The 21,034-nt window shown below is 38.4% G+C and overlaps 1 protein-coding gene across 1 annotated transcript in view; it reads left to right on the top strand.

Annotated features, from left to right (window-relative positions):
• Positions 1 to 633: 633 nt before the first annotated feature.
• Positions 634 to 21,034, top strand: part of LOC136876222 (esterase E4) — a 118,778-nt gene continuing 98,377 nt past the window's right edge. The window contains exons 1-3 of the mRNA XM_067149990.2: positions 634 to 890; positions 5,954 to 6,091; positions 12,059 to 12,227. Coding sequence (XP_067006091.1) covers positions 651 to 890; positions 5,954 to 6,091; positions 12,059 to 12,227 — 547 coding nt within the window. The 5' untranslated portion in view covers positions 634 to 650. The remainder of the gene's footprint in view (positions 891 to 5,953; positions 6,092 to 12,058; positions 12,228 to 21,034) is intronic.

Below are 21,034 nucleotides of genomic sequence, written 5' to 3'. Positions count from 1 at the left end.
GTGGGATGTAAAAACAATAGCAATATTAGTTTGTTTCAGTTAATATCATAAAGTCACAGTCAGCTAAACATGAAGAAATTCTGAGTTACATTGCTTCAAAATCCATTGACGTTTTGATAATATCCTCTAAAGTTTTCAGTTAATCTTTTTATTGATGCCTTTTGGTGTCTTCCTAAGATTTTGCATTTTACCACTGTGAATTAAGTCCATATCCACATGCTGTATTTTATTACTGATGTGGGTTGTACTTTCTAAACAATTTTCTTTATCACTTAAATTTTGACCTTAGGAATTTACAACACCCCTTATTTTCTTAATTAGTTTCCTGAGAGCATTCTGTTTAGAAGTTCACTAAACTTAGAAGTTCCATTTCTATTAAGGTGCAGGATGTACTAAATTCACTGTCTGAGAGTCAACTATATTACCATTGACAATAAAACAACAAATTCTATGTATACTGAAATTACCATTCTATTCTACAAGAAGAGAACTTTAAACTGGATAAAGAAAACAAAAAGAAGAATATGATAAGAAGGTTGGGATTTGCTTCTATCTATAATCCCAACTTCATTATCAATTTCTGCTGAAGTGATAAGATAACAGTGGCCTAAAACTGTAATAGAAGCATCTTAATCTTCATCAGGTGGACAATGAGGAGTTCTGAGCAGCAAACTAATGCTATTTATTTTCTTGTTTCTATAGCATTTTTTATATGTCTAACTGACTGTTCTGAGACAGATCATAAAGATTATACTTCATATGCTCCTGTAATAAATACAACAGATGGACCTGTTAGAGGGAAAATCATACAGTCTCGACAGGGTAAAACTGTTTATGCATATCTTGGGATTCCATATTCAAAGGCACCTGTAGGAAATTTAAGATTTCAGGTATGATCTTAATTTTTTTTTTTTTAAAGTTATGAACATTAACAGTGAATTTGTAAAATACCTCATGTCTTGTATGGGTACTAGAATCTACTTTTTCATAATCTCGTATGTACATGTAGAAGACAGTAATCAGTACATGTTAGGTGATGTGCTTGAAAGTACGGGAGAAAAAGGGGAAAGGGTGGTAAAACCTTATTTTAACAGTGATGTAGAATAGAAAAGTATAATTGTTGAACTGCATTCAGTGCTACTTTCTAGAAATAATATGCTTGTAGTACCAGTTTTTGGATGTACTTCATTTTATTTTGATATCTTTGATGTTATATATTTCTGACATGATTAAATACACAAAATTTAATGCTACTATATGAAGCTATCGGAACAAGGTAGGATTCATGACAGCGAGTGATTGCATGATGTAAACAGGTGATCTGAGTTAAAATTAAACTGATAAATGCTTGATATTTGGTTTTTCTGGATATAAATTAATCAAGCTAATGGTTTACAGATGCTTGGCATAATATTGAACCAATATATTCCACAACAAAAGAGAAAAATCTCTCCACATGTGAGAAGGGGCTTCTGTTTTACTTGAAATAGAGACACCGTTTATTTAGCAGTCTTCCTACAACATTCGCAGGCTGCCACAAAGAAAAAGAGCACCATAACCAATATATATTATTTCATAAAAGTTTTTTCTTTACATTTATAAAATAACTGAAATTCAGAATACATTTACCACATTATTGTTTGTTATTTTCTGCAAGGTGATCTAGGAATTGATACCATTATGCAAGGTGCAACAAAATAATATTGAATGAAAATCCACAGCCTGTTTACAGTCATTCTGATGGGTCAGGAATAGAATGAATGAAGCCCCCATCTAGCGGCGAGGATAGGAATTGTGCCGGCTGCCGAAGCCCATCACACTCTTCTAGGGCAATGATTAATGAATGAGAGATGAAATGAAATTATATTGGAGAGTGCTGCTGGAATGAAATATGACAGAGAAAACTGGAGTACCTGGAGAAAATCCTGTCCCACCTCCGCTTTGTCCAGCACAAATCTCACATGGAGTGACCGGGATTTGAACCACGGAACCCAGCGGTGAGAGGCCGACGCATTGCCGCCTGAGCCACGGAGGCTCAACAAAATTATATTAACTTATTATAATTTTATTGGTATGTAACTATAGTATGTGAACACGGTCTCTCTCTCTTTTTTTTCTTGTGGTGGTTTAATGTTACACTAACACATAGAGGTTTTTGATGTTGGGATAGGAAGCAGCTTTGGCTTTATTTAAGGTACAGACCCAGCATCTGCCTAGTATGAATATACCGTAGGAAACTGCAAAAAACCATCTTCAGTACTGCTGACAGTGGGGTTTGAATCCACCATCTCCCGACTGCAAGCTTACAGCTGCATAGCCCATAGCTGCAGCCAGCTTGCTTGGTGCCATGCGAGCACTGTGGTATTCATTCTGTGATATTTGGAGTACGCAAATTGTTAATAACAACCTGCATTATTGTGAAATCTGTAACACTGTGTATAAGGTTTAAAAAAATCCAAGCATTCTCTATGTGCGTGGTACGGGTATCCATGTATAAACACTATATTTGGGATGATAGCTCTCACATCAGAATTTAAAATGCAGATGAACAAACAGGAGACATTCTTTTTGTTACAGCTGTGCCAGATAGGCCTTTGGTGGCAAGTTGTAGTGTTTACAGTCTTCTGGTAGGAGCTAGAGTAAAATTGTTACTTTCATTGACCTGTCTCAGTCTTATACTTGGCTTTGACAATATGAAAGTGGCTCATGTATGAGTGACGCTAGTAATGCCATTCCTTATGCAGCCAGTCCCTGCTATGAATGGTGTAAAAATGTCGCTCATAGGGTCCGTTGGTGCACGCATTTCAGTGGGCTTGACAAACTGATGTGCAATAGCAACTTCTGGGTCAGTGAGGAAAGCAATTGGAAACTACCTCACTCCTCATTTCCCTAGTACACCTCTTCGGTGACACCTAGGCCATCTATGACAGCTAATGGTGAACCTGTTGAGGATCCAACCAGTCTTCGGCTGAATACCCAACATACAACATACATACTGTGCTAGATGATAGCTCTCACACCAGAATTTAAAATGCAGATGAACAAACAGGAGACATTCTTTTTGTTACAGCTGTGCTAGTTGAAAGTTTAGCAATAGCTTGCTGTTGGGGAATTATACCCAAATAGCTTCTTAGTATTGCAGTTGCAATTTGAATCCCAGTCAATGCAAGAGGTACTTTTGAAATGAAAAGTCATGTTCATGTAGTATAGATTCCAATTGAAACTAGAGATTCTGCAACTATAATCATGGTATCAATAGCCATGAAAATCTGCAACCTTGCTTTTCATTCTTAGGTTGTCATTATTATTAGTTGAAAATAAGTCCATTTGAGACTATGGAAAGTACTCAGAGGTGTTTATTTGCCTTCTTTTATGCCCATATTTTAAAAATTCTTTTACTGTAGGCTTTGTTTGTCTCTTTGGTCTAAGCTGTTGCAGTTGCTTTCTTTTTGGTTTGTCTCCTTGGTCAACTTGCTACTTGAGATCTCCCTATTTTGCATGTGATTCTTGCCATTTTGAGTGGTAGTGATTTTGCCCGCCCTGTGGTGAAGGGGTAGCATGCCTGCCTCTTATCCGGAGGCCCTGGGTTCGATTCCTGGCCAGGTCAGGGATTTTTACCTGGACCTGAGGGCTGGTTCAAGGTCCACTCAGCCTACGTGATTAGAATTGAGGAGCTATCTGACGGTGAGATAGCGGCCCCGGTCTAGAAAGCCAAGAATAATGGCCGAGAGGATTTGTCGTGCTGACCACACAACACCTCATAATCTGCAGGCCTTTGGGCTGAGCAGCGGTCGCTTGGTAGGCCAAGGCCCTTCGAGAGCTGTAGTGCCATGGGGTTTGGTTTGGTAGTGATTTTGCCAATCCATTTTATAGTGTCTGTTATCATTTATTCTTGTTTTCATCTCCGACTCGTTGGCTGAACGGTCAGCATACTGGCCTTCAGTTCAGAGGGCCCCGGGTTCGATTCCCGGCCGGGTCGGGAATTTTAACCTTTATTGGTTAACTCCAGTGGCACTGGGGCTGGGTGTATGTGTTGTCTTCATCATCATTTCATCCTCATCACGATGCGCAGGTCACCTACGGGTGTCAAATAGAACGGCGTGCACCTGGCGAGCCAAACCCGTCCTGGGATATCCCGGCACTAAAAGCCATACGACATTTCATTTCATTTCTTGTTTTCATGGACTCAAGTTGTTTGTTTTGTGAATCTGTAAAAGTTCATTCTTTTGATTCTTCCATAAAGTTTTTTTTACAATTGGCTTTACGTCCCACTGGCACAGGTAGGACTTATGGCGACGATGATATAGGAAAGGGCTAGGAGTGGGAAGGAAGTGGCCGTGGCCTTAATTAAGTACAGTGCCTGGTGTGAAAATGGGAAACCATGGAAAACCATCTTCATGGCTGCCGATAGTGGGATTAGAACCCACTATCTCCCAAATGCAAGCTCACAGGTGCATACCCCTATTCGCATGGCCAATTTGCTAGTTTTAAAACTGTATTTTCTAATGTCACTGTGAATGGCTGTGCAGTACTTGCTTTTCTGATTGTTTCTGAGTCTACATTCTTTGCCTATGAGTTCTGGGTCTAGAACTCTTCTTCTTCTTCTTACTACTACTACTACTACTACTACTACTACTACTACTACTACTACTACCCAAAAGGTATACTAGAAGATTTTGTACCTCAAAAGAACTGTTAGGAAATTTATCCTACTGGGTGATGAGATGGTCAATCATGTTTTTGAAAAAGTTGGTGAGCTGTCGATAGAACCACATCTATACCCAGTCACATACATCATCTGGTGCAAACTGATGTCCATGAATGCCTTTCTTCAGCTCAAGCCTGGGGCCACAATTAATGCACAGCATTATGAAGACATGTTGCAGAAACTGAGTCACACCATAAAACCAAAAGACTTTGGCATTGCATGGAATGGCATTATCGTTCATCATGACATCACCTCCTATACTGCCGACTCTGTGAGGATACTCTTCAGAGATTTGGGTGGGAAACTTTTCTACAATCTCTCTAAAGCACAGATCTCTATCCATGTGATTTTTACGTTCTTTTGAGAACTGAAGAAAGACATTTGTGGAGATCGGTTTGCATTGGATCTTAAGGTGTGACTGGGTACAGATGTGGTTCCACTGAAAACCCACCAGCTTTTTCAAGAAGGGGTTTGAACATCTCAGTACCCAGTGACATAAATGAACAGTTCTGATAATTACTTTTGAAGTATGAAATATTCTACTATATTTTTTGACAGGTGGTCCATTTTTATTCAGCTGCCCTTCATGTAAGTACAATAGATTTTATTAGCACTAAGAATCAAACTTCATATTTCCTAATGGTGTAGCTTCTTTGCTGTATTGTTTAGTCTGAGTTAAGATGCTCAAGTAATAATAAATGTACAGTATTTAGGACCTCTCTTGTAGCATTTTGTTCTCATTATTTGTTAGGCAATAAAATACATTTTCAACCTCACAAATAGGTAATGTTCATGATAATTGTCTGCTAGTCCACAGTTATTCTGAAGAGCTCTGAGATTTGTTGTTTTCATATGTAACATTAAAATAAGATATTCACTTACATATGTATGCCAAATTGGAAACACATTTTCACTAAAAGTTACGATATTAATAATTATAAGGAAAGCTGTATAATACAGTCAAAAATTGTGGAAGGATCACTTTTCCACATTTATTAATCACAACATTATTTAATGAAGTGCCCACAATGTCTTTCTGCCATAAGGTATCATGTTTTTGATTTATAAATTAATATTTTAGTGTTAAAATTCAAAACACATTGCACATGTTAATTATATATTCTTTTGAAGTCAGATGCTTAACATCTGTTATCTTCTGCTTTACATTCATAATATTAACTTGTTTCCTTTAAGTGAAGTTGGTTAATAAAAATTATTAGTACTAAATACCTGCATATCTTTCAGTATCCTAGGCGTCCCGAGCCTTGGTCAAAAGTGCGTGATGCAACTAGAGAAGGTAATCGCTGTCCACAACTAAGTTATCCTGAGAGAAAATATGAAGGGGATGAAGATTGTCTCTTTCTCAATGTATACACAACTAGGGTGAGTACTTTTCCATATATACGTTTCTGGGTGGTATTACTAACAAAATATTTTGGTTCGTATGTGCAAAGAAAATTAGACAGTATTTCAGGACATGCAATGAATTCTTTGGAATGTGGAAATAATAGAAAGTTCCCTAGTTTACAAGGAGAAATAATTCTATAAGTCTTGAGCTTTGAGAGTTTATCTTGAATACCAAAACTACCATCCAAGGTTATGAATTTAATTATTGGTTCCATATTGAATTAAGAGTACATATAACTTAATTTGACAAAGTTTTAATCCACCTACTCAATACTATACAATAATTGTAATGCCTATGTATACATTACAGTATATTACGGTACTAGTTTCGACCCTGTGTGGGTCATCATCAGCCTAAATAAGGTACACTTTTTATATGTTGATATCCAGGGACAACACTTTGTCGTAAATTGACAAAATTGATCAAATGAGCAAAATGTGTAATGTGATAACATGTATATAAAATGGTGAAATGCATGAAATGTTATGTAAGATAAAATTATATCATGGTATTGATCGATAGATAGTGAAATGTTCAAGTTTACATATTGCAGTGAGACAGTGGTATCATATCAGTCCTCTTTTCTTTTTTTTTTTTTTTTTTTTTGCTAGTGGCTTTACGTCACACTGACATGGATAGGTTTTATGGTGACAATGGGATAGGAAAGGCCTAGGAGTTGGAAGGAAGCGGCCATGGCCTTAATTAAGATACAGCCCCAGCATTTGCCTGGTGTGAAAATGGGAAACCACAGAAAACCATCTTCAGGGTTACCAACAGTGGGATTCAAACCCACTATCTCCTGGATGCAAGCTCACAGCCACGCGCCCCTAATTGCATGGCTAACTCGCCCAGTAGTCCTTATTTGAAGCCAATTCTCATAAACCTTCCTTTTTATATTTACAAGCTGCTCTGACTTCACCATTCCATTAAGATGTTTGTTTTTTCCAATCTTTACACACAGTCGTTCCTAAGTATTCCCTTGCTGCTTCTACTACAGCATCCTTGCATGCCACTCACTCTCTTTCTATACCCTGAATATGCATTATTTAGAACTTTTCACTAATAATGTCCATGTACTCCTGTCTAATTACCTCATCCTCAAGATTTTCTACCCATATTCTGTCTGCAGATACATTTTACTTCCTCTATCCTAGGCCTAGAGATACTTAGTTCACTACAGATTAGACAGTGGTCAGTACCATAACAAAAATCTCTGGAATACACGCACATTCCTTACAGATTTCCTGAATTCAAAGTTGCTTATGATAGAGTTTATTATGGATCCGATTCCCCTACCCTCCCATATGTAGTGGTGAAATAGGCTTATGCCTGAAAAATGTATTCATAATCGCTAATGGGCCAATGACCTCGATGTTAGGAACCGAGTAACCACACCTTACCAGTAAATACTTACCATTCCTATTAGCTTCCATATCTTCTTCACATTTACCCATTGCAATCACCTATTAGCAATCCTATCCTTGCTGTTGACCCTGACTATTATGTCACTCATTGCTTCATGAAACTTATTAATTTTCTCCCCATCTTCACCACCACATGGTGAATAGACTGAGACAACTCTCATCCCAATTCCTCCAACTGCCCCACACTCTGCCCTTCCCTTTTTAAACACCCATCAAAAACACTTTATAATCTCCTCTTTCTCCCCTTATCCGAATATCATTAACTCCAAACATATCCTGACAAAACCTGTTTGCTGATTCAGCCAGTTCTACTTTTTTTTCTTTTATAAGCCCTATTAATGTTGATAGCTCCCCATTAAATTCCATTTCATTTGCTAAGTTATTTCCAAGGAGTCCCTCGCCTGTTAAATGAATGTGGGGCTCCATTACTTGCATAGATCCGAGGCTTGCTTAAAACGTTCTAAACGTGTTTGGTAAAAATTCTGTGAAGTAGGATGCTACCATACTTACACATAGTCACAGTGAGGATCTTTCCTCTAACAAGTTAGGGACCGCTGGTGAATTGTATAATTTTATAGCTGCCTGAGCACAAGGAAGGCCATGACTCAGAGTATATCTGAGATGCCCACTCCTATTCCATACCAACTGGTATCCCAACTCTCAAGACCACTTACCATGCCACTCACTGGCCCCCCATGATTCACAAACTAGGAGATAACTACAGAAAACCACACCATGAACCAAAAAAATATCAGACACTTTTAGAAAAAGATGATTGAAATTTTATGGAGATATTCAAAGAAAGGACACTGAAAGACTTACTAAAATGATATTTAATCATGCTTCCTCGCTAAAAGTCAAGAATAATTGGGTGATTGAAATCGAAAAAGACCTTCAAGAAATCAACATAACAGACAAAATTATATGGGTCAGGCTTAGCTTTAGAATGTTGGTGAACAAACATCATTTTTCTGAAAAGCCCAAGTTGATAACCAACACTGCATGGATGAAGGAAAGAGAGAAAAATCATAATGAGGGGATGAAGAGATTCTGGGAAGAGAAAGCAAATTCAATAAGTTCAATCGTGCTCCTTAGTTGGGCACAGCGTTGTGCGAAGATGATAAAAATAAAGGTAACTTAACCTCAGTTCTGTTTAAATATCAGGTTAGGGGGGCGGGGAATCTGCAACATCAATTTAATATTTATTTATTTTCTTTCTTTCTTTCTTTCTTTCTTGCTTTCTTTCTTTCCATCTTGCTAAGATAATCTCACTTCCTTCAACTCATGTTTAAAGTAGCAAGCTGCTGTCTGGGAGGTCCATAACTTGATTCCTTGTCCTGGTTCAGCTATGAGTTCATGATTTCAGTATTTGGAACAGGAAACTGACAAGGATATTTGTGGAGCTGTCTGAATGAAAGATGTAGCAAATATAATACACTGCAGTGCAAAATTTAAGGATGAGATAGATAAAACCACTTAATATATCAGCTACTCAGTGGAAATGAATGAAAGTGCAGTAACATATTGCCAGAAGTCTACCACACAAGCATAGAAACCTGGCATGAGGTCGGCGTGACTATAGCGCCTAATGGGTTTGCCCTCACAAAACGAGACAGTTGAAGGAACGGGACAAGACAGTGTTAGTCATTTAGCGAGCTGTTATGGTGCACTTTGGTGGTGTTATTCATTACAACATGGCCCGGAGACAACATTTGAATGACTTCACATGGGGAAGAATCATCGGGAAACTGAAAACAGGACAAAGTGTGACGAGTGTAGCCCAGGAGTTTTGTATTGCTCACAGCATTGTTTCATGTGTATTGAGAGGATACTAAACCACAGGCACTGCTGCCAGAAGCAGAGGAGGGGGTCAACCATCGTCAGCTACACCAGTAGATGATCGCTACATTGTGCAACAGTCAAGAAGAGACTGACGTCAAATAGCGGGTGCAATTGCAACCAAACTTAACAGGACTGCAAGGCTCCCAATCTCAGAGTCCATAGTTGCACAGTGACTGCATAGGGGGGTCTGTCTGCCCAACAACCATTACATTGTGTTCTGTTGACACCTACACAGCGGCAGCACCGTTTGCAATGGTGCCAAGAGCATCAGGTCTGGACCGATGAGGAGTGGTGTTGCTTGCTCTTCTCATATGAAAGCAGATTCAGTCTGAGTAGTGATTCTAGATGTACACTGATCTGGCAAGAGGTGGGAATGCATCCAGGAATGTTGTCGAACATGATAATTTTGGTGGTCCAAGTGTTATGGTGTGGGGAGGTATAATGTTGCATAGGCATACCGACCTCCAAATCTTTGAAACGGGTAAACTTACCGGTCAACGTTATTGTGACAGTGTGCTCCTTCCCCATGGGCATCTATCCAGGGGTGCATTCGGGCCTCACTTCTTTTTGTTGGATAACAATGTACAACCTCTTTGAACAGCACAGGTGGAGGAGCTCTTGGAACAAGATTATATTTGGCGAATGGACAGGCCTGCCCATTCCCGCAACTTAAATTCCATCGAGCACGAGTGGGACATGTTGGGCAGACGTATTGCAGCACCTCCACATGCACCAACGACCATCCAGCACTTGACAACCATGCTGGTGGAGGAATGGAACATTGGAAACACCAGGAGGAAAACTCTACATGATATTTGTAGACTACTCAAAGGCTTTCAATTTAGTGAACAGGGAGATCCTAGTCAAGAAACTGGAGAAATTGACTGGAAGATCTAACGTGACAACGGTTATATCAAATATATTCGCGGAAAATTATGTACAAATGGATGATGGGATAGACATATCAGAGTGGATACCACAGAAAATAGGTGTCCTCCAAGGAAATCCACTGAGCCCAATCTTGTTTAACGCCTTCACATGCTATGTAGGGGTAAAGATAAAAGAAAGCACGAATGCGAAAATGTATATCTACGCGGATGACATGGCAATTGCTTCAGAGAATATCGATGTACTGCAATGAGCTATGGACTTACTCATGGAATGGGCAGAAGAAAATGAAATCTGCATAAACGAGGACAAAACAGAAATGATGATTTTCAGAAAGGGTGGTAAATTCGCGGAGGCTGACCAAATAATGTGTAGAGGATCGCATCTAAGAAGAGTAAATAATTTCAAATATCTAGGACTAACTCTGCAAACAAGTGGGCATTGCTTCCGAATACACATCAGATCCAGGATGGTTGCTGCGATCAGAGCAATGAACGACATAAAGAATATTACCCTTATTGCAGCTATTTAAGGCAAAGGTAATACCGGTGCTGACATATGGTCTTGAACTCATAGGAGAGTACCTTACTTATAAACAACTGAAGGAACTGGAGAAAATCAAGGCTCGCTACTTCAAAAGGGTCCTGGAAGTATCAAAGACAACCAGATCACGTTTGGTATAAGAGCTAATGAGGGAAACGTACCTGATAGAGGACTTTCGGCATGAGCTGATACTGCCAGTTAATGCAGCATACGAGAAGCTTCTACAAGATCTGAAAGCCAAGAAAATGGAAATTTGGGATTCCTTCTACACTACCGAGGCCATGATGGACAGAAGGTGATTGGGTACAAATTACCAGCTGCGCCACATCGCTACAAGAATGGCGGTCCATGGTTTCCATTTTAAGTTGTGCTCAGAGAAGAAATTCCATGACCCAAGTGATCAGTGTGTGTGCAAGCTCTGTGGTCAAATCTGCGGGCGATATCATATACAGGAATGCTCCGAGAGAAAGTGTTCAATTAATGAATTTGTGAAAGACTGATAGTGATCTTCATCTGAACTAAACAGGTGTGGATATATATATATATGTCATTGTATTTTTGTTTTATGGCCATTGGCTGCATTAAAACATTTTTATAACATTATTATTATAAGTTTCATTGAGCTATGTTACTTGGCAGTGACACAACATGCAAACGTTACTTTTGTCCTTAAGTTTTGCATAGCAGTGTATTATATTAACAGCACTGAAGAGTCATTTTGTTAGCAATGTAACACCTTGTATAAATTCAATAAAGAGCATCATGGCTTGGAAGACCATATCACAAGGCATGTTTTCTAATGCAAATGGAATGAGGCTGTAACATACATTTTTTACTTAAAAAATAACTGAAATGGTTCCCTTTGTCATAAAGGTATATTAAGAACATCTTGCCAATTATAGCCAAACTATCTACACTTTTTATTACTGATATGTTCTGATATCTTTCTAATGCTGGCTGGACTGAGCAAGTTGACTACACCGTTTGAGTCATGTAGCTGTTGGCTTGCATTTGGGAGATTGTGGGTTCGAACCCCACTGTCAGCAGCTCTGAAGATGGTTTTCCACGGCTTCACCATTTTTACAACAGACAAATACTGGGGCTGTACCTTATTTAAGTCCATGGTTGCTCCCTTCCTATCCCATTGTCACCATAAGACCTGCCTGTGCTGATGCAATGTAAAACAAATACCATAATACTGGGTTGCTGAAACTACTAACATATTGGTTTGTACTGTACACTTAGCTGCCTGTCAATGACAGTATTGTTGGCACAGTCGTATGGGATGTGGTGGTGCTCATTCATGCTGGAGGCTTCACCTTCGGATCAGGTGATGCAGATATGTATGGACCAGACAATTTACTTGACAAGGATGTTGTACTTGTGACATTTAATCATCGTCTCGGTGCTCTAGGTAAGTAATCCTGATCTTTGCTAATGTATAAATCTGAATGTTGGTCTGTCTGTCTTTTTTCTTCCTTTAATGTAAAAACTGCTTGGCCTACCAGGCTAAAATTTGGCAAGCTTATAGCTGATACTTTCAGTTAAGAAATAGACTACTTACTGTCAAGCTGTCTCATAAGGGGACCATTCAGCAAAAGAAAACTGAACCAAGTCACAGGAAAATGTATACCTGGGACCCATAAATGTTAATAACCTGCTTAAACGGTCAGTCCTGTTTAAAAATGGAGTCCACTGAGTACATACATACATGATCATTATAGACTGTTATGCCTTTCAGCGTTCAGTCTGCAAGCCTCTGTGAATTTACTAAACGTTGCCACAATCCTCTATTTGCAACTAGTGCTGTGACCTCATTTAATTCTATGCCTCATATCTCATTGTTAAGGTACACTGACCTCAAACTATCTTACGTATTAGACAAGAAACAGAAAACCCTAAACCATAAATTTCTTTGTCTTCAAGAAAACAAATGTAAAACTCCTGACCAAAATACAAACAACAAAGTGTCCCCTTCCCATTTGACTAACATTCCCACTACAATCAACCTATCTAATGCAACCTTCTCTAACCAAGAATTAAATCTATTAGATAAAGGCATCAAACATAATTGGCCTAATCACAAAAAGGCAGAAGACATCATCACTACCATCGCTGAAACCGAAACTAATATCGATAAACAAATCCCAATTGATAAACAGAATGACATACGATATGAAGTAAAAAAGAAACTCCCAACTTTGATTAATGAGATAACATCTAATAATAACTACAACATCTCGAAACAAATTCTAAACCTGAAATCCAAAATCCATAACAATAACGTAGTAATTACAAAAGCAGATAAGGGCAACACCATAGTAATAATGAACAAACAAGATTACATCAATAAAACTGAAACTTTTTTTTCAGACAATACCTATACCTTAATTAACAAAGATCCAACAAACAAAATACAGCGTAACTTAAAGAACCTGCCTAAAAATTCTAACTTCATTTTAAATGATCAAGATTATCAGAAATTAACTGTAATGAACCCTAAATTACCTACAGTCAGATCACTGCCCAAAATTCATAAAAATGATGTCCCCATTCGGCCTATAATTAATAGTATCAATAGTCCTACCTATAAAACCTCTCAATTCCTACACAAATTCCTAAAAAAACACTTCAAATTTCACAACTCCAACCCCATAAAGAACTCGATCGAACTTTGTAATTCCCTAAATAAGTTCAGTCTACAACCAAACCACGTTTTATGTTCTTTTGACATCACCAACATGTACACTAATATCCCTATCAACAATACTATTAACATCATAAAAAACAATCTGTTGAAACATAGCACATTGAGTAAAATCGAAATTGATGAATGGTTAAAATTACTTAATTTCGTTTTAGACAACAACTATTTTACCTTCAATAAGAAAATTTACAAACAAGAAGGTCTAGCGATGGGAGACCCGTTATCTGGAATACTAGCCGATATATACTTAGATAATCTCGAACATAATAAGATTATTAATAACATCAACGGACTCTGTCTTTGGCATCGCTATGTTGATGATACCATAGCTATCATTGATAAACAAATCAACAACAGCAATAACATACTATCATTTCTCAACAACTTAGATAATAATATTAAATTCACTAAAGAAGATGAGTTCAATAACTCCTTGAACTTCTTAGATATCAAAATCACACGAGCATTGAACAAATTCGACTTCCAAATATACAGAAAACCCACCTTTTCTCCAACAATCATTCTTTACATCCCAACTCACATAAAAAAGCCACTTATCACAGTTTAATATATAGAGCATTAAAGATCCCTATGTCCTCTATTAATTTAAAGAAAGAATTACTATTCATCAAGGAAATAGCATAAAATCATCAATAAAACCAAACTGAAACTAGCTACCAATTTAACTCCATTGAAACCCGTCAAACCAAAATACGCTAAATTCACGTTCACTAACCATAGCATTTACCCAATAACCAATTCATTAATGAAGCACGAAATAAAAATAGCCTACACAACAAAAAACACCAACCGTAATTTATTCTTCAATCACAACTCTATTAACATCACAGACAATAGTTACTCTGGATCAGGAATATACAGATTGAATTGCTCTACATGTAATTTTTCTTATGTTGGCCAAACTGGCCGCAGCTTCTCTACCAGATACGCCGAGCATTACAATGCCCAAAGACACAACAAATTATCCGCAATGGCCAACCATATGAGGGACACCGGGCATAAATTCACCACAATAGAACAAGACCTCCATATCCTAAAAAGAGTCGATAAAAGCAAACTCATGACAGAATATGAAAACTTATTTATTTTCCTCGACCAACATTTTAATAAAGATAAGAATCTAAATGACACTATTGATAAAAAAAGCCCCTTGTATGAACAGATTCTTATTTTATTACGAGAATCAACTTCCCTCACCAACAAATTCTTAAAAATCTTCAACCTCACATCAATTAGAGTTCCCACCTCCCCTACAGCTAATATACCCCCCTCCCATCCCCCCGCCGCTAGTACCTCTAATTCAAATACAACCAATAAACCCATAGCCACACCCACCGTTACATCGCTCCCTCCAATAGCCTTACACCGTTACAACACGCGCAGTAATACACTCTCTTCCTTCCCTCCCACCAATAGCAGCCCCCCTCCAATAGTTACGTCAACGCAAACAGATCCCCCTCCAGCACAAAACTTCAGTTATAACACACGTAGCAAGAAGTCTACTGTTGCAAATACTTCTAACTCATAATGTTACAAGCTATCTTTGTCACCGTCAAATGGTAAGTGCACACGATTCTACTTCAATATTTTCAAATATCTTTTCACACAATTAACTCTACGTTTCTTGCTTCCTTTTACAGATTCCACTTTTATATGCTTTTTCAACACAAACTCACAATTTACAACATTTGAACATCACTTCAAATTTTGAGATGGTCCATAGTGATCCTATTTGAAACTGTCCTTCAACTTCTATTCACCAACTTCATATCCTCAACGTGTTCTACAACTTCACCATATGCATCTGACTTTCGTCTTTTATCTTCAAGATCATGATTAACTTCGGATCTCTCGACTATCTTTGACTTTTATTCTCTCTTCTTTACTTTGATTATATACGATTTTTCGCCATCGTCTAATTATAACCGCCAGACTATCATCTTTACTTTTATGTAATCTTACTACTTGTTATATAACAATCTGTTGTTTTATCCATTGTACTTATTTTAGCAGCCTTCTAATGTTAATTTTGTTAATACTTCCACTATTATATCTCATCACACTGTATTATCAAACCATCATTGTTATTTTTAATGTTATTTTACTTCAAATCTCTTCAAGATTTTAAAATTCATTTCATTACTACATGTTATTTAGACGCTTATTTTTAATTTAAGGTTAAGACTATGGCTGATGATGCCTTCAGGGAAGGCGAAACATGTACCACTATTAGCTAACAAATTTATGTAAATCATTCAAGACGATTTTGTATTGATTAGGTGGTCTAATAAATAACTTAATGTTATTATTTCAATCAAGTTAGTCTTCGAAAGGCTAATTATCATACCATACTGCAGGCTTTCGGCACAATCTGCCATTAAGACCAAGTCGTCAACATAGGCCAGACTGCTTACTACATTTCCACCTAACTGAATCCCTCCCTGCCATTTTATACCTTTCAGTAGATGATCCATGTAAACTACGAACAGCAAAGGTGAAAGATTACAGACTTGTCTAACCCCTGTAAGTACCCTGAACCAAGAACTCATTCTACTGTCACTTTGCACTGAAGCCCAATTGTCAACATAAATGCCTTTGATTGATTTTAATAATCTACCTTTAATTCCATACTCCCCCAGTATGGCAAACAACTTTTCCCCAGTACCCTGTCAGATGCTTTCTTTAGATCTACAAAACATAAACACAACTACCTATTTCTCTCGTAGCATTTTTCAATTACCTGGCGCATACTGAAAATCTGATCCTGACAGCCTCTCTGTGGTCTGAAACCACACTGATTCTCAACGACTGATCTCACCCTCCCTTCCAAGATGCCAGTGAATACTTTGACTGGTATACTAATCAATGAGATACCTCGATAGTTGTTGCAATCCTTCCTGTTCCCTTGCTTATAGATAGGTGCAATTACTGCTTTTGCCCAATCTGAAGGTACCTTACCAATACTCCATGCTACTTTTACTACTCTATGAAGCCATTTCATCCCTGCCTTCCCACTATACTTCACCATTTCAGGTCTAATTTCATCTATTCCTGCTGCCTTATGACAATGGAGTTTATTTACCATCCTTTCCACTTCCTCAAGCATAATTTCACCAACATCATTTTCCTCCTCCCCATGAGCTTGGCTGTTCACAACACCACCAGGGTGATTTCCTTTTACATTGAGATGACGTTCAAAATATTCCCTCCACCTCTCCAGTGATTCCCTGGGATCTATTATGAGTTCACCTGAATTACTCAAAACACTGTTCATTTCCTTTTTCCCCTCCCTTCCTAAGATTCTTTATTACTGTCCAGAAAGGTTTCCCTATTGCTTGACCTAGCCTTTCCAGGTTGTTACTAAAATATTCCCACGACTTCTTTTTGGATTCAATAACTATTTGTTTTGCTCTGTTTTTTTCATCTACATACAAATCCCTGTCTGCCTTGGCCCTTGTTTGGAGCCATTTCTGATAAGCCTTCTTTTATGCTTACAAGCTGCTCTCACTTCATCATTCCACCAAGATGTTCGCCTTTTCCCATCTTTACACACAGTTGTTTCTAGGTATTCCTTTGCTGTTTCTACTACAGCATCCCTGTATGCTACCCATTCACTTTCTATATCCGGAACCTGCTTACTTTCTACTGTTCGAAACTTCTAACTAATCATATCCATGTACTTCTGTCTAATTTCCTCATCCTGGAGATTTTCTACCCTTATTCGTTTGCAGATAGATTTCACTTTCTCTACCCTAGACCTAGAAATACTTAGTTCACTACAGATAAGATAAGGGTCTGTATCATCAAAAATCCACAGAAAACTCGTACATTCCTAACAGATTTCCTGAATTCTAAGTCTGTTAAAATATAGTCTATTATGGATCTGGTACCCCTACCCTCCCATGTGTAGCGGTGAATAGCCTCATGCTTGAAGAATGTATTCGTAACAGCTAAACCCATACCAGCACAGAAGTCCAGCAAATGTTTCCCATTCCCATTAGCTTACATATCTTCCCCACATTTACCAATCACCTTTTCGTATCCTTCAATTCTATTTTCAACTCTTGCATTGAAATTGCTCATTAGCACTACTCTATCCTTGCTGTTGACCCTGACCACGATGTCACTCAATGCTTCATAAAACTTGTCAACTTCATCCACCCTCACATGGTGAATACACTGAGATAATTCTCGTCCTATTTCCTCCAACTGACAAATCTACCCACATCATTCGCTCATTTACGTGCCTAACAGAAACTATGTTGCATGCAATGGTATTCCTGATAAGCAGCCTTACCCCATACTCTGCCCTTCCCTTTCTAACACCAATCAAGTACACTCTATAATCTCCTATCTCTTCCCCGTTATCTCCCCTTACCCAAATATCACTTACTCCTAGCACATCTAGAGGCATCCTCTTTGCTGACTCAGCCAGTTCTACTTTCTTTCTTCCTAAGCCCCATTAATATTGATAGATCCCCACCGAATTCCATTTCGTTCGCCAAGTTGTTTCCAAGGAGTCCCTCGCCTGTCAAATGGGAGTGGGACTCTGTTACTCCCATAGGTCCGAGGCTTCCTTAAAATGTTCTGAGCTGGGTAAATTCATGAAGCTGGATGCTATCCTACTTGCACATAGTCCAAGTGAGGATCTATCCTCTAACAGGTTATGGACCACCGGTGGATTGTATAGTCCTAGCCGCCTGAGCACAAGGAGGACCATGACTTAGAATATGTCCAAGAGGCCCACTCCCATTCCATAGCAACTGGTATCCCGACTCTCAGGACCACTTACTAGGCCACTCAGCCGTTGCCCATGGTTCACGAACTAGGACGTGACTACAGTAACCCACACCATGAACTATGTCAATTGAATCTGTCTGTCTGTCTGTCTGTCTGTCTGTCTGTCTGTCTGTCTGTCTGTCTGTCTGTCTGTCTGTCTGTCTGTCTGTCTGTCTGTCTGTCTGTCTGTCTGTCTGTCTAACTACATATGTAAAATCCCTATTCTGTCTGTCATTCACAGTGATACTGAGGAAATGTTTTAAGAGCAGCAATTGGTACCAGTTATAGATTATTACATCTTCTTTACAAGAAAAATACAACAAACTTCTGATGATCACGACTTTAGTACTATTTTAACTGTCAGCAAAGTTATTGTCTCATTGCCATGATGACATAAGTACACAGCTAAATCAATCAGCATGACTTCAAACTACATGGATCCTGACTTCTGTTGCCTTCCCACTGTTACCAGATATGTGTTATAAGAACAATGCAATGTTGACCATCATACTGTTTAGTGAAAAATGCTCTTTCAGTAAAATAAATAAAATGTTTTTTTCCATTCTGGGGTATGAAAACATATTATCTCCATCGATAAGCACGAAAGTAAACAGTTCAATTGTGGCCATGATGATTCAGGCATGAACTCCACATGGTCTAACACTGTGGTTAGCTGGTTTGAGTCCCATTTGTTGAAAAACTTTTTACCATCAGAATGTTAGCCGGCAAGGTAAGGGGGTTGATGGTATACAATTTCGAATCACTAGATTGCGTGCCACAAGCCTGGATTAAATTCCAACCTCTCCACAGTGCTCATATGGAGTGAGGGCATGTGACACTGTTGATGGTGATTCATTTTGTTACCGAGTTTTCATGGATTTGCAGAGGTGAAAGAAGGTGCGGGGGTGAACAGGTCTCAAAATACGAAATTAAAGTTAAGATAAAATTTAACAAGGTTATATTTTCTTAGCAATAACAAGAATGGCAGGTACAGAGTAGCAAGGCAACAAATGTACAATTACAGTATTCACAGGATTTGGGCTTCGAGCCCCGGACTCACAATTCTTGAGCAATTAGCCCAACTTTACCCAAAAACAAGATTCGACAAAGGGGCAGAAGACCCCAATCATGTTCAGGAGCACTTGCTCCCAATTACAAAATAAAGCCTCCACGAGGCACCCAAAATCAATTTCAAAAGAGCAATCCGCTCTCAAAGTTTAAGCCTATCAAAGGCCACACCAAACTCGACTTTCCAGCTGTCCTCCAAGGACATAGACACAGGGGTACAAAGATACCCAACCTACTGAGGCCTATTAAGTGAAGAAACAGAAATATTACATGGCCTCGACAATACCAATTTGAGAGGAGGCGAAGCTGCACTCCTAATACATTTTGTTTAAAACTTACTTGGCACTAGGCCGTTAATGCAAGGGCTAATCCCATACTAAAGAGGTGACTTATATGAGAAGACAATTTACATTACGCTAGAAGAAACGGTTGAGGAAATAAGTTCACCTGGAAGCAATATGAGTGGGAGCTCGAGAGGGTTAAGCACTCTCTATCCCAATTTGTAGTTAAAACAGAAAGAATTGATACCGAGTGTCTTTACATTTTAAAGGAAAGTTACATGGAAAAGGCTTCGGACCTGCCCCGAGAATTAAACTGCTGAGCTAGCAAGAAAAGAAGTTATTAAAAGGCCATTACCTTGTGGATGAACTGCTGCCCAAAGAAAGAGGCGCTTCACGCCCCCTGCTACGTAATTTACACACTGATAGCTGTTACTGAAGTGGCACGGAGACCCGAAAATCAGCAGTTTATAAACCCTCGCGGAAAGTTCGAGGCGTTTCAGGAATGAGAACACCCTCCCACAAGAATTTTATTGGCTAGGGTTAAGCAACATATCCAAGTTGAAGAAAATACACCTGATTGGTCATAAATTAATTAAAGAAATTCGGGATTGGCTAAATTCAAACCTGGCGGAAGGAAGGGGTTAATATTGCCAACATAAACAATAACTGAAAGAAATTTAACAAAGAACAAACTTATGAACACAAAATTTCTTCAAAACATAGTTCTTTCACTTTGCACTAGGGTGCACCATTGTAGTTCTTCAGTAGTATCCTCTAGAAGAGAATGTTCACACTTCTTACTACAGGCAAAACAAAAGTACATCGAAAACGACCCAGTTCGGAAACTTCGAAATTTACAAGTAGGGACATCTTCTGAGAAACTTGAAAATTAACACAGTAGATAAAGTTCAGGCTTCCTCCAGTAGGGGAGTTTCAACCAGCGCAAAGTTTGAATTAGCGACATGGAGGTGTACCACCCAGTACAGACCTCCCCCCCCAAAAGTCCCTCCAAGGGGTAACACAGAAGAACATAAACTTTTGTTTCAACATAAGGTCCAAGTTATGATATTGATATAGAAGTTAATTGCAGAAGTATTTACCAACAAATTTTCTTAAAATGATTGGATCCAGTTTCAAAATTCTTGTAGTAACTTTTGAAGTAATATCTTTATGCTTGTAGAAGTTGAATTCAGAAGGAAAAACGTTTAATACTTGAAAGTGAAGAAAAATTTTCTAAGTCCACCAAATATTGCAGTTGAATTCAAAATTGTAGTAATTGTTGAGATTAAATGTCCATGTAACTGATTAAGTATATCAGTTGCTGATGACTCTGACGGCCAGACCAGCCGCCGCTGCTTGAGTCCA

The sequence above is a fragment of the Anabrus simplex genome, chromosome 6 (assembly GCF_040414725.1).
Source record: "Anabrus simplex isolate iqAnaSimp1 chromosome 6, ASM4041472v1, whole genome shotgun sequence".
NCBI lineage: Eukaryota > Metazoa > Arthropoda > Insecta > Orthoptera > Tettigoniidae > Anabrus > Anabrus simplex.
This window is presented reverse-complemented; position numbering and strand designations above follow the sequence as displayed.